The sequence below is a fragment of the Lactuca sativa genome, chromosome 3 (genome assembly GCF_002870075.4).
Source record: "Lactuca sativa cultivar Salinas chromosome 3, Lsat_Salinas_v11, whole genome shotgun sequence".
Lineage (NCBI taxonomy): Eukaryota > Viridiplantae > Streptophyta > Magnoliopsida > Asterales > Asteraceae > Lactuca > Lactuca sativa.
In genome coordinates this window covers 236,238,821-236,251,704 of record NC_056625.2, presented here as the reverse complement: position 1 = coordinate 236,251,704, position 12,884 = coordinate 236,238,821, and the positions used below count along the sequence as shown (strand labels likewise).

The 12,884-nt window shown below is 32.3% G+C and overlaps 2 protein-coding genes across 2 annotated transcripts; both read left to right on the top strand.

Moving 5' to 3' along the window:
- The first annotated feature begins 355 nt into the window (after positions 1-355).
- LOC111902432 (polyadenylate-binding protein-interacting protein 5) lies at positions 356-4,298 on the top strand. Its single transcript, XM_023898259.2, has 3 exons — positions 356-540; positions 1,835-2,236; positions 3,902-4,298. The coding sequence occupies exons 2-3, from the start codon at positions 1,856-1,858 to the stop codon at positions 4,037-4,039; spliced, it is 519 nt and encodes a 172-aa protein (XP_023754027.1). The 5' UTR covers positions 356-540; positions 1,835-1,855; the 3' UTR covers positions 4,040-4,298.
- Positions 4,299-6,608: 2,310 nt separating this feature from the next.
- On the top strand, positions 6,609-9,735 carry LOC111902431 (pentatricopeptide repeat-containing protein At5g16640, mitochondrial). Its single transcript, XM_052769517.1, has 3 exons — positions 6,609-8,966; positions 9,288-9,350; positions 9,496-9,735. The coding sequence occupies exon 1, from the start codon at positions 6,922-6,924 to the stop codon at positions 8,749-8,751; it is 1,830 nt and encodes a 609-aa protein (XP_052625477.1). The 5' UTR covers positions 6,609-6,921; the 3' UTR covers positions 8,752-8,966; positions 9,288-9,350; positions 9,496-9,735.
- Positions 9,736-12,884: the final 3,149 nt, after the last annotated feature.

The following is a 12,884-nucleotide window of genomic DNA, read 5'->3' as shown; positions in this document are numbered from 1 at the left end:
AAAAAAGTTTAGTGACTAAAAGGGTAAACTCTAGAAAGTTTATAGGTATTATGTGTCATTTTCCCTAGATTTTAATAACAACAAAGATCATCTTTATTAATTTTTTTAACATTAACGCTAAACATGTAGATGTGTGCCAACCACATGGATCAAAAGTGTAATTTACTCTACTTCTTTTAATAATGTGGACAAGGGTGTTCATCTCCACCCGTGGACACCATATCCGTGAAATTGACCAAAATCATTTCATAAAAATACACACGCAATAGTTAGTGCTACATTGTTGCAATGACTTGTACGCTATGCTACTAATTTTGTACTCCACATTTGCTATTTCCAGACAACAAGGGGTCAGACAAAAACCGAGCCACGTCACCCTCACTTCTCGTTTAGCCTGAGATCCCTTTTTGTATTCTCCCAATTACATTTCGAAAGAGGGAGAGAGACGATCTTCTTCAACGCAAGCAAAAATTTAGGGTTTCCTGTATTTGCATCGGCTGGTTGCTTTTCATCACTCCATCATCCATTAACAATCTTCAGGTAAAAGATATTTTTGTTAATATGATCTCATTTATCGTCAATTTATCCGCTACATCTTTGATCTTGTTTCTTTGCGCTTGATCTTGATTTTCAATCTTTTGGTTCTTGTCTGTGCGTTCAGGTTTTCTTTCCTAGTTGCTTAATTATTCATATTTTAGGTATAATGTTATTGTAATTGCTCTCGTTGATGTTTGTATTTGAATTCTCTTGAATGTTTGTGTCGGAATTTTTTGTTTATATTTGTATTCGGATCGTGTACTTGGGTTGACAATTAGTTATATTCGATGCTCTGTAATCTTTGTAAGTGACAAAAAATTAATCAAATCAAAGTTTGGAAGTTTATTTGTCGTGTCGCTATAGATACGCTTCAGATAATTGCAACCTGTTGTTTCTAGAATATGCACATGCTTCCTTTTCACTTCTATTTGAGATTTCATCAGGTAAAATATTATAATACTCCACAGAATAACAAGATCTAGTTGAAGCAGATATGTGTGTTTTCTTGTGGATATGAAATTTAGTTCTTAATAATCTTATCATATAAGCTGTTACTTTCTTAGTTTGTATTTTCTGAATTCTTGAAGTTTTTATGCATGATATGAACTATCAACAAGGAAGTAATACCATAATCTTTTTGTAATCTCTGCATGTCCGTCAAGTGTTACTTGCCAATTGATGAATACAGCCATTGCATAGTGGTGACTGTTACTTTTCTAGGTGAATCTCATAGAAACTAAGCCACCCTAGTGCTTTTTAAGATTGAAGGAATGTTTTTTGTAGCTTGAGTTATTATTAATTTATCTTTTGGAGTAGGAGTTAGAGGCTGATTTTAAGGCCTTGACTGTTATTCAAATCAGTTATTATTCCATGCTATAAACTAACATACAGTATGATTGTTTTTGTTAATTTTAGGGTTAAATACTCTAATACAACATTGTACCTTGAAAAATTTAACCAATTATAGCAATGTCAATCAAATACAAAGCAATTTCTACTGCTATAACTGGATAAGATCTTTTGAAGTATATTCTCCTAACAAGAAAAATGCTATATTTAGGTAGATTTTCAAAGTAAATAAGCCTTAATAAGATTTTTTTTTTGAAAGCATAATGCTGCAGCAAAAGGAAATGACGTAGGATGCTATTTCTTGCAGTTAGCTTGTTTACAAAGCTTGTGTTTGTATAGTTATATATATATATATATATATATATATATATATATATATATATATATATATATATATCAATTGATAACAATGACAAATTTGTCCTCATGAAATCTTCTCTCCTCTTAGTCAATTGATGAACCAAGAACAATGAAGGCAAGATCATCTTCATTGAATCCATATGCTACTTCTTACATTCCACTCTCTAGAAGAGGGCCCACAACAACTCATGAAACCAAAGGCTATGAATCAACATATGTTTCCCCTGCAAACACTACACAAAACCATGGTGCTTCTGTTGAGAGTCCAGATAGCTTGAAACTCAAGAATCATTCTGGTTTTGAGTCTTATGGTTCATCATCACATAGTGCTGAGCTGGCAGGAAAACAGGCCATGGATATTGATCATGACATGAATTTGGCGTATCTTCAGATGACGTTTCCTGGTGTCTCTGATGAGTCTCTTTCAAGTGTCTATATGGCAAACAGAGGTGACATGGAAGCCACAGTTGATATGCTGAATCAACTTGAGGTATGTTTTATTTAGTGCTTTGTATACAAGAATCATAGTTGGAATGGAATTGAGCATTGTAATATTTGATTCCTTCCTTTTCTTGGTTTGATTTTCATTCCATTTGTTTGTGATTCCATTCCATCATACAAAACAAACTATTAGGTAGGTGTTTGGTATGTAGTAATCAATGAGGGAATGGAATGGAGAATCATTTTGCCACAAAGGAATGTAATGGAGTATTCCTTATGTAGTGCAATTCCTTCTCTTTTTTATTCATTCCTTCAAGGAATTGAGGAATAATATATATATTCTATTAATAAATTACTTGTATCCATATAGTTTTCAATAATGTTGATCTTTTAAAAAAAATTAAAACGTCAACCATTTCTATTAGTTTTCAAAATAACTAAAATTTGTTTTTTTTTTTGTTTTTTTTTTAATTATAATTCTATTTTAAGATTTTATAGTATTTGAGTTTTGTAGATGATAAATAATTCTTTTTTAACTATTTGAAATTCATATTGTAAATATTTTAAATGAAATATGCTAATATGCAATTTATTTAATGATATACCTTATTTAATTACATTTTATTTTTACAAAATAACATATTATTCTTCATTCATGAATTTAATTTTATTTATTTATCTATTTATACAAAACAAACAACATGTTTGAATGACTCAATTGCTTCCTTCAAGCCAACCAAACATGACAATGGAATGGAATGATCCATTCCATTCCGTTGTTTATTCCATTCCTTTGTACTCTTGTCAACATGTCTATGCACATTGTATGTATGTTCAATATACATGTTCTTTGTTAGGGATAAATGCAACACCTACTTTCATTGATTTGTTTATTATTGCAGCATTATACATTGAAAAATCTACCTAATTACAACAATGTTATATAAATAAATTAAATATAAAACAATTAATAAGAAAAATAATTAGAAGTACATTGTTATAGTTGGGTAGATTTTTCAAAGCACAATGCCCTAATAAGAAAACTGAAAGTACAATATTATAATTTAGGGTATTTTTTTCTTGGGCTAATCTCAAAAAAGATCTTATATTTTGTGCTTTTTCCAGATTAAACCTCAAATTTACTTTTTACCTTGTATTTTTTCATTTTTTCAGAAAAAGCCCTCAACTTTGTTTTTTTTTTTCCTAAAAAAACCCTCAACCTTCTAAATGCTTCCACATAAACCCTCGACTTTTTTAGTTTTTCTCGAAAAACCCCTCACATTTTACAATTCTTTTGGAAAAAAATAAGTAAAGGGCCAGATCGGAAAAAATGAAAAATACAAGGTCTTTTTCAGGCAAAAAAATAAATTTGAGGTTTAATCTGGAAAAACACAAAATATAAGGTCTTTTTTGAGATTAACTCTTTTTTCTTTTTCAAAATACAATGTTGTAATAGAAAGAAATGAATTTGAGAAAATAACTCCAATTTGTATAAAAAAAAGGTAGGATTTAATGAGGAAAGTAAAAAAACAAAACACTCATATATAGCTTCCTTCTAGATTAAGCAATGTCCTCCTAATTAAGTCCATTAAGTAAGAAAGTATGACATGGATCTCTCTCTCTCTCTCTCTCTCTCTCTCTTGTGTGTGTGTGTGTGTAAAAGACGTAAATGTCCTTGTCATCCAAACATGTAAGTAATTCTACCATTTTGCAGATGCAGAGTGATGATTTCTCTGAGAATCTTCCGGATTCATTAGACATTGGTGATGTGTCAGAAGCTGGATCATCTTCTAGTGAGGGTGGAGGTGGAGGTGGATCTCAAAAAATGAAGAAGGTGGCAGTTGGTAAGTAAAAATGAAGAAAGTTGCATCAACTGATTTTTCTGTGTATATTTTTTCATGGAAATTTTTGGAAAAAGTAAGAACTGTGTTGTACAAGTAAAAGGAGGCATATAGAGATGTTTTGATTGTTTTTGGTAAAAATGATAAAATTCAGATGGAAGCGGGTTTTTGATATACCCGTTTAGTTGGTTTTGGCACATAGAACTTACAAGTATGTGTGATTGAAAAAAAAAATGTGTGTTTGGTTATTGAATTGGGAATATTGCTCAAGTGTGTGAACGTGGTTTTTTTTTGTTTTTACTTTTCCATGTTTTGTTTTGAGGGCCATTTTGTATGATACACAACTAGTTTGGTGGCCCAAGTTACAAAATGATAAAGTAAAGGTGTCCAAACTATATTTATTTAGCCATTGTATTTTTAAAACCTTTTGTTTTAGAACTAAGACAATTTGTATATGACCATCTTTAATAAATTTAATAAATCCTCCATTTTATATAGTTCTTGCATCAAATATTTTCCAATAAATACATCATTTTATGCGCTTTTTAGTGTTAAAAATAGTAAAACACAATTTCATATAATAAAACAAGCCAGAATTTTGGGGGTTACAAGAAATGTCTTACCAATTAAGAGCAACATTGCTCTCATAATTTCTTATGTTTGTGAACAATGATGTTAGATACAGGTGACAAAAATTGACACGACACGAAATAAACGGGTTTGGGTAAGATATTTTAACCCGTTTAAATAAACGGGTTGACACGACACGACACGAAAATTAAACGGGTAAGGTTAGGTTTGAGAATTTTAACTCGAATATGACTCGAAAATGACCTGTTTATTTATATGCAAATTTTTTGAATTATTTAAATAAACTAGAAAAATACAAAACCAAAACCATAAGTAAAAGAAAACCTTTGAATTGAGTCGTTTTGTAATGTTGAAATGAATTAACCATCTAGATTAAGACTTAATTTTAGTTTTTCCATTCTCTCCCAAACTACTAAGTCTCTTTCACCACTCTCACATCCTCGTGACCTTTTCATCAGCCTCCCCAACTGCCACTCTTTTAATTTTGTCATATGAACTTGCTATGACTTCATCCATTCTGCCTCCAAACTATTAGTTTTTCCTCTCCGCCTACCCAACTCCTACTCTTTCAACATGCTCAATCTTTTAACCTCGCATGACACGATATATTTCAAGGTATAGCCTTAACCCAAAACCCGACATGAACTCGACACGAAAATAAACGGGTTGACACGACACGACATGTTAATTAAATGGGTCTGGTTAGAGTCAAACACTTTCAACTCGTTTAGTGTTTCGACTCGACACGAACCCGACACGACACGACACGATTGCCACCTCTAATGTTAGACAAGAAATCCTATAAGGAACATATATTCAAATTGGTCATTTTTTTAATATTCTTTGAAAGGTCATATCCATTGCGGTGTTTAAACTCTCAACTCTGTAGGGAAGAGATATATTTTCAAACATTTGATACCGTTAGACCAAATCTGTTCACATTAATCAATTAAGTGATGGGTTATCCAAAACCACATGGACGGATTGGTATAATTTACTCTAAAAACTATTAACAAATAGCTTGGCTTATACCAATTGATATCTTTCAGAGTCATGCTTACATTTTTCTCGTTTAATAATACAAATACAAACATCCCCAATAGAACTTTGTGTGTTCTCAAATTACATTTCCATTCATATTATAGTTGAAACCCTAATTATTACATTTACTTCCATCCCTTTTTTTTTTTTCTTTCCATTCCCTTCCCTTCATTTCATCTTCCCTACCTTACTTAATAAACTCAAGAATAGAGTGGTAGTCTGATTGCTTTTTTCAATCTATGTCGTTCCATTTGTTTCTCGCTGTTAGTTATCTATAATATGTAATATGTTCTTAAAGGACAAACATTTCTTTTGAAGAATTCCCTTTACAAGATTTTAGTATACTATTCAATGCTAATCTTGACACCTTTATTTGCAAATGTATTGCTCGTATCTACCACCATCCTTTCTCTAGGACTAATGTGTTATTATTATTATTATTATTATTATTATTATTATTATTTTGGGAGCTTTACTTGCATAAGATAACTAGGTCAAAATTCTTTAAAATACTAATGACAATAGTTTCTCATTTTATATCTCTTTATCCTTATTGAATATCATTAATATTCATTCATAAAATTATATATAATTAAAAATTTCAGGTATTTACATCGATGCATAAATAACATGTATTCATCAAAATAATTATATATAAATAAATAACATGTATATATTGCAATTTATATATGATAATGTACTTAAATTTATAATTGACTGAAAATTATTTAAAATTTTAGTTATGAACACGTTCCACAAAGGAATAAGTTTAATTATGTAGAGCATTACTTAAAAAATGCAATAAACATAATAAATCGATAAACATACAGTAAAAAAGTAAACAATCAAGTACCTGTAATTTTAATGCAAACGTAAATAAGTTAAATAAAATAATTAATTCTATATAAACAAAATACACCCTTTTGTAAATTTAAAGAACGAAGCTTGCATCAACCCGTGGCTAAGCAAGAGGTCAGCCGCTACTTCAGTTTCCTGCCTTTTCGAGCAAGAAAAGAGGGTTTATGCTAATTAGGTTTATCTCAAGAAAATTCTCTGGTTAGGGTTTATGCTCACATATCAATTCAACGAACCCCCTTTACAACTTTCTGTTTCTTCCTCAAAAATCGGTTTTCCTTCTGGTTCTCGTGGTCTTACTGCATACACATTCATACCCATATCGAAGTATAATACTAAGCATGAGTTCCTTGTCAGTGAAACGCCTGTTGCAATCAAGTGATTTCTCGCTTTTGGTTCTCCAAAAATGATTTTTTTCTCAGTTTTATTGAGTATACTTCGCCCAAAGAGAAGCATCAGAAGAAATCACTTTTTATGTACATTCATGTCTCGTTCTTCATCTTCTTCTGTACAATCACTAGACATGTCAGAAGAAAACCATCACAATTTCGCAGATTATGCTGAATTGAGGAGCAATATGCAGAATTTAGCAAAGTCAAGTGGTATTACTAAAGCACTACAGGCATTCCGTCTTATGAGAACCGCTGCTCCTGGTAAGCCAACAATATACGATTACAATTCGTTGATCAATTGCTGTTTGAAATCGGAAAATTTGTGTTTACATGATCTTTCTGCCCTGTATTCGGAAATGAAAACACTTGGATTATCCCCAAATGCATCCACTTTCAATACTTTCTTGAAGGGATTAAATCTTATCGGGGAATCAAAAGTTGCTCTTTGGGTCATTATTGAAATGTGTAATCATGCCTTTACTCCTTCATTTACTTCTTTATCAACTTTGCTCAAGAAATGTTCAGATTCCATGGAATTAGAAGATGCAATTACTGTTCTTGAATTGATGATGGGGTTGAATTACATTCCAACTGAACCACAAGTGATTTTGTTAATTAATCGCCTAAGCAAACATGGGATGACAGAAAAGGCTTGCTTAGTGCTCTGTAAACTATTAGACAAAGGTTATTTTCCAAGCCCATATATATACAACCCAATAATATGGTCTTTATGTAAATCTGATCAGATTAGTATAGCTTTAGCAATCTTTTGTTCTTTAGAGAAAAAGGGTTTTGTACATAATGTCTGTTCATATACAGCTCTTTTTTACGGGTTTTGTAAAAAAAGGTTATTTAAGGAGGCTTCAAATTGTTTGAACAAAATGACAACAAATAGTCGTTTCTACCCTAATGTGAGAACTTACACCACATTCATCAAGTGTCTATGTGACAATGGAAGGATACAAGAGGCATTAAGTTTGTTAGGTCGAATGGAAAAAAGAGGATTGGATCCTGATATTGTTACATATAACATAATTCTTCGTGCTCTTTCAAACCAAAATATGGTTCATGAAGTTTTTGACCTTTTTCAAACTATCTACCAAAAGGAACTTTCACCAGATCGCTATACAGCTACTGCTTTATCGGGACTACTCAAAAAGGGTAATTTAGGAATTGCGCGTACTCTTTTGCATGATATTTTCTATGGTGGAAGTGATATGGATATTGCGGTTTATAACGTGTACTATTCTCTCTTTTCTGGTTTTAAATCCAAAGAGTTGTCTTATGTGATTGAATGTATGATAAAGAATGACATCGAGCCAAATAACATATCATTCAACACAATTCTAAAAGGTTTTTGTAAAGGGAAATCCATGGATGAAGCTCTAAAGTATTTTCAAAGCATCAAGAAACCCGATTTGGTGTCTTTCAACACGATTTTATCGGCTGCATGTAAAAAGGGTGATTCAAAAATGGTTCAAAAGGTGATTGATTTAATGAAAGATGAAGGTTTTAAGTTAAATGTTGTGGGGTTTACTTGTTTAATGCAATATTATTGCAATGTTGGAAAGCTTAATGATTGTTTAGATGCATTTGAATGTATGATTTCTCAAGGTCTTCGACCCTCAATGGTGACAATTAATAGTCTTATGATTGGTCTTTGCAAGAATCGGGAACTTGAAGCTGCTTATTGGGTTTTTTGTAATTTAGAAAGTTATGGATTGTCATCGGATTCAAGAACTTATAAGATTCTTATGCGTGCTGCTAAGATTGAAGGGAATGATTTGTTGGTGGAGGAATTACAAAGGAAATGTAGGGGGGAAGGTGTGAAGCCGAATAATTGAATAGAAAAAAATGGTTTGATCTTTAAAGAAATGATTACAAATGGGTTCCAATGTGGATTGGGGTCTTATGTATCTGATTTACATCTCAAATGATTGATCTGAGCGCAGGCTGGTGTGAGCCAGCTAAGGGGTTGCTAGAAGAATAACCTTTTTTACAGAGCAATTTTCTTACCAGCGAATGGACAAGCTTTCTAAGGCTATTTTCAATTATGAGGGTATTCACGTCTTTTTCACAATCTTTTTCCTACCTTTCATCGATAGGACAATAAATTGTATTTATCGTCGCATTGACCACTTTTTGGGTGGGACATTGACACCATTCCCTATTCCACTTTTTTGCATGAGACAAAAAATGACGGCTTTTGTCTTGTTGTCATTTTTCCACTTTTTTTTTTTGGGTGGGAAAAAAGGCTGCATTTTTTGTCCCGTTGACATAATTTGTGGTCCCACCTTGTTCCACTTTTTGGGTGGAACAATAAATTTACAACTTTAGTCCTATTGACATCAGTCTGAGTCCTAGTCTGACTTTTGTACAGGTGGCAATTCCATCTCTAGCAACCAAAAAAGTGAGTATGACACACACGGGCATCTATTTTCAGGTGATGTTAATACCTCTAGGACTTATTATGACAACTTGCAGGAAATCAAACCAAAACTTAATCGATTTGCTTTGTGAATAAAAACACATATATGTTTTTTTTTTTTTTTTTTTTTTTTTTTACATATGGTTCATTTTTATGGCAGGCTAAAAGTGTTCCCATATCTAGTCAAGTGGCATCATCTTGATTGGTGATAAGAGTAAAGCTGAATGCTGGAAGAAGGTAAATGTCTCATCATATAATTTTGTAGCAGGGATAAATGTAAGAAATATCAACATTCTTGTATTTATTTGTTTATTATAACATTCTACTTTCCTTTCTTTTCTATTACAACACTTTGATTTTCATTTTTTGTTTTCTAATTAAGGAATTGTACTTTCAACTCTGCATTATCCTTTTAAATTCTGCCTTCTTGGGCCAAAAATCAGATTTTGTGTCCGAGACAATTGAAATGTGTTGAATGGGGATTATGTAAAATTTAAAAAAAAAAAATAGTACACTTTTGTTTAAGTCTTCGAACTTACATTCCAAAGGATTACGATATTTCAAATCCCTTAAAATCACTTGTTTGCTCAAAACAACCGACCATAATACCTTAAGAACATGATGAAAATATGTTGATCAAATGATATAACAACTTAGACCAAAAAACAACAAAATTGTAAATAATATTAAAATAACTAACCATCATCCTCTTTTTGTCGTAAGAAACATAAATTTAACAAAACTCAAAATGCTACCTCCGTCTTCTAAAAATCTCAACCTATTTTGAGTCATTAGTTATCGGTTTAATTGCTTTTTTCGTTCTAATCAACGGTATATAATACTGATATGAAGTTATGGACCATCACTACAAGGAAAAAGGCCATTACCGGCGACAAAAGTCGCCAGTAAAAGTCCCAAAAGTCGCCGGTAATACTAATAGCGGCGACGTGTCGCCGGTATGAGTCGTCGCTACTGCTTCGTCGCTATTGATCAGTTTGTCACCGCTAATGATTAAAGTCGCCGCTAATGAGTATTGTCGTCGCTAATAAGCTAGTCATTGGTAATGACTTCTGTCGCCGGTAATAACTTCTGTCATCGGTAATTTTTTTTTCAATTTTTTATTTTTTTTAATTAATGATTTTGGTTGCCGGTGATAATGTCGCCGGTAAAAGTGTCGCCGGTAATAACAATATTCGATTAAATATCAAAACCAATAGTGTCGACGCTAATTACAAAACAAACATCCTATTAAATATCAAACATAATAGTGTTAATGCAAATTACAAACAAACATCCAAATACAATTAAATATCAAAAGTCATAATATCCGAGTAGCAAAACAACAAAATTTTTACAATCTACCAAGTAGCAAAACGTGACAACATATGCAAATAAAACCCATCCTTACATACCATCATCGTCGTTCCCATCGTTTCCTTGATTATTTTGGGATTAAAAAAACGAATAAAGCTCATCCCTACATGCCGGGTCGGCGAGCATTGCATGAAGATTTTCCAACTACATAATTAATAACAATATATATAAACTTATAAGTTAGATCGTCAAACAAACAAAAACTATCAAATACATTGCTATTTTTAAACTAAGATAGAAAACCAAAGTACATTGTTATTTCTTGCACTTGGGACAAAAACCAAATTACCAAACTTTTTAGCAAATAATCACCACAAAACCAAAACTACCAAATCAATATGCATTTTACGATGCTAAAGTAGATTGCTATTTTTAAACAAAGATAGAAAACCAAAGTACAATGTTATTTCTTGCACTTGGGACAAAAACTCAATTACTAAACTTTTTAGCAAATAATCACCACAAAACCAAAACTACCAATTCAACATGCATTTTACGATGCTAAAGTAGATTGCTATTTTCAAACTAAGATAGAAAACCAAAGTACATTGCTATTTCCTGCACTTGGGACAAAAACCAAATTACCAAACTTTTTAGCAAATAATCACCACAAAACCAAAACTACCAAATCAACATGCATTTTACGATGCTAAAGTAGATTGCTATTTTTAAACAAAGATAGAAAACCAAAGTACAAGGCTATTTCTTGCACTTGGGACAAAAACTCAATTACCAAAAATAATCACCACAAAACCAAAACTACCAATTCAACATGCATTTTACGATGCTAAAGTAGATTGCTATTTTTAAACTAAGATAGAAAACCAAAGTGCATTGCTATTTCCTGCACTTGGGACAAAAACCAAATTACCAAACTTTTTAGCAAATAATCACCACAAAACCAAAACTACCAAATCAACATGCATTTTACGATGCTAAAGTAGATTGCTATTTTACCTGTGATGGTTGTGATGGTTGCGAAGGCTGTGGAATCGTCGGGAGACCAGAAGGTTTGCAGCCAATGCCTCTAATGTGGCCAGGTCGCTCTCCTAATACTTTCTCGAACGTAGCTCTTTCTTAAGCGGGTGTTAACTCACTTTCACCTTGAGTTTGTTCTAACAACTCTTCAACTAACTGATTCTGTAACTCCCAAAAGTGAGTAACAATTAAGTATAAATAAACATTTAAATATATGATAAAATTATAATTAAATACTTACATATTGTTGTTCCGATTCAGCAGTAACAAATACACCATTCTTATCGGTATGAGCTTTGCGAAATGTTTCCACTCTCTTAAGGTTCTGTTTAACTTTAAAAATTAGATTATATTTTAAATAAATAATTACATGTATCGTACGGTACCTTCTTATAGCAAGTACTGCTATACGAGCTCGAACCCCCACGATTCACATTTGTTTGCTTTTCATGGATTTTTTTGTTCCTTTCTAAAGCAATTATGTGTTCGTCAGTTTGAAAATACTCAACTGTCTTCGCCCAGTTATCAACAAGCATACCATCCGGAGGATTGGCCAATGCTCTCGGGATATCTTCATACCCTCCGACCATCTTGAAATATTCTTTTGCGTCGGCTTTACGCTCTCGATAACCTTTTAACAAGGCTGCTTGAAAACTCTTTGTCAATAGATTAGCTTGTACATCCTGGTACATTTGATTGAGATCAAACTTTGTTTACAAAAAAAAAAGTTAACCAAGTAAAAAACAATGATAGTTAACCCTATAAAATATATTTAAATAAATAATTACCGCTAAATGTTGTAATACAGTGTCCTTTATATCAGGGGAAAATCTTTTCCAACTCCATTTGTCAAAAAGGACCATCTGCCACATTGTTTTTCCAACTTCTCGAGAAAACATGTCTCCCGCCTCTCCTACGGGATTAAATGTGATATCCCTATCATATTGCATGTCAATTGGTTTCCCCTGGTTCTGTAAGATTGCTTTTTCAAGCTTTATATTTTTAGCTTTTCCTCGAACTTTCCTTCGGGCACGTTCCTCAACTACAAATGTAATTAAAAATTATTAGAAACGATATTTAATTTATGATAATTGAACAAAAACAGTAAATAAAAATTCATGATAAGACTTACCGTCCTGCTCGTGTTGGCCAGGACCTCTACCACCTGGGAAAGGTGGGTCCTCAGCTCCGTCTCCC

Bases quoted from the DNA above. Each gene is read 5' to 3' on its own strand.
- LOC111902432 (XM_023898259.2), top strand. From the start codon at position 1,856: ATGAAGGCAAGATCATCTTCATTGAATCCATATGCTACTTCTTACATT. The intron at 2,237-3,901 runs GTATGTTTTATT...ACCATTTTGCAG, and splicing joins ATATGCTGAATCAACTTGAG to ATGCAGAGTGATGATTTCTC.
- LOC111902431 (XM_052769517.1), top strand. From the start codon at position 6,922: ATGATTTTTTTCTCAGTTTTATTGAGTATACTTCGCCCAAAGAGAAGC.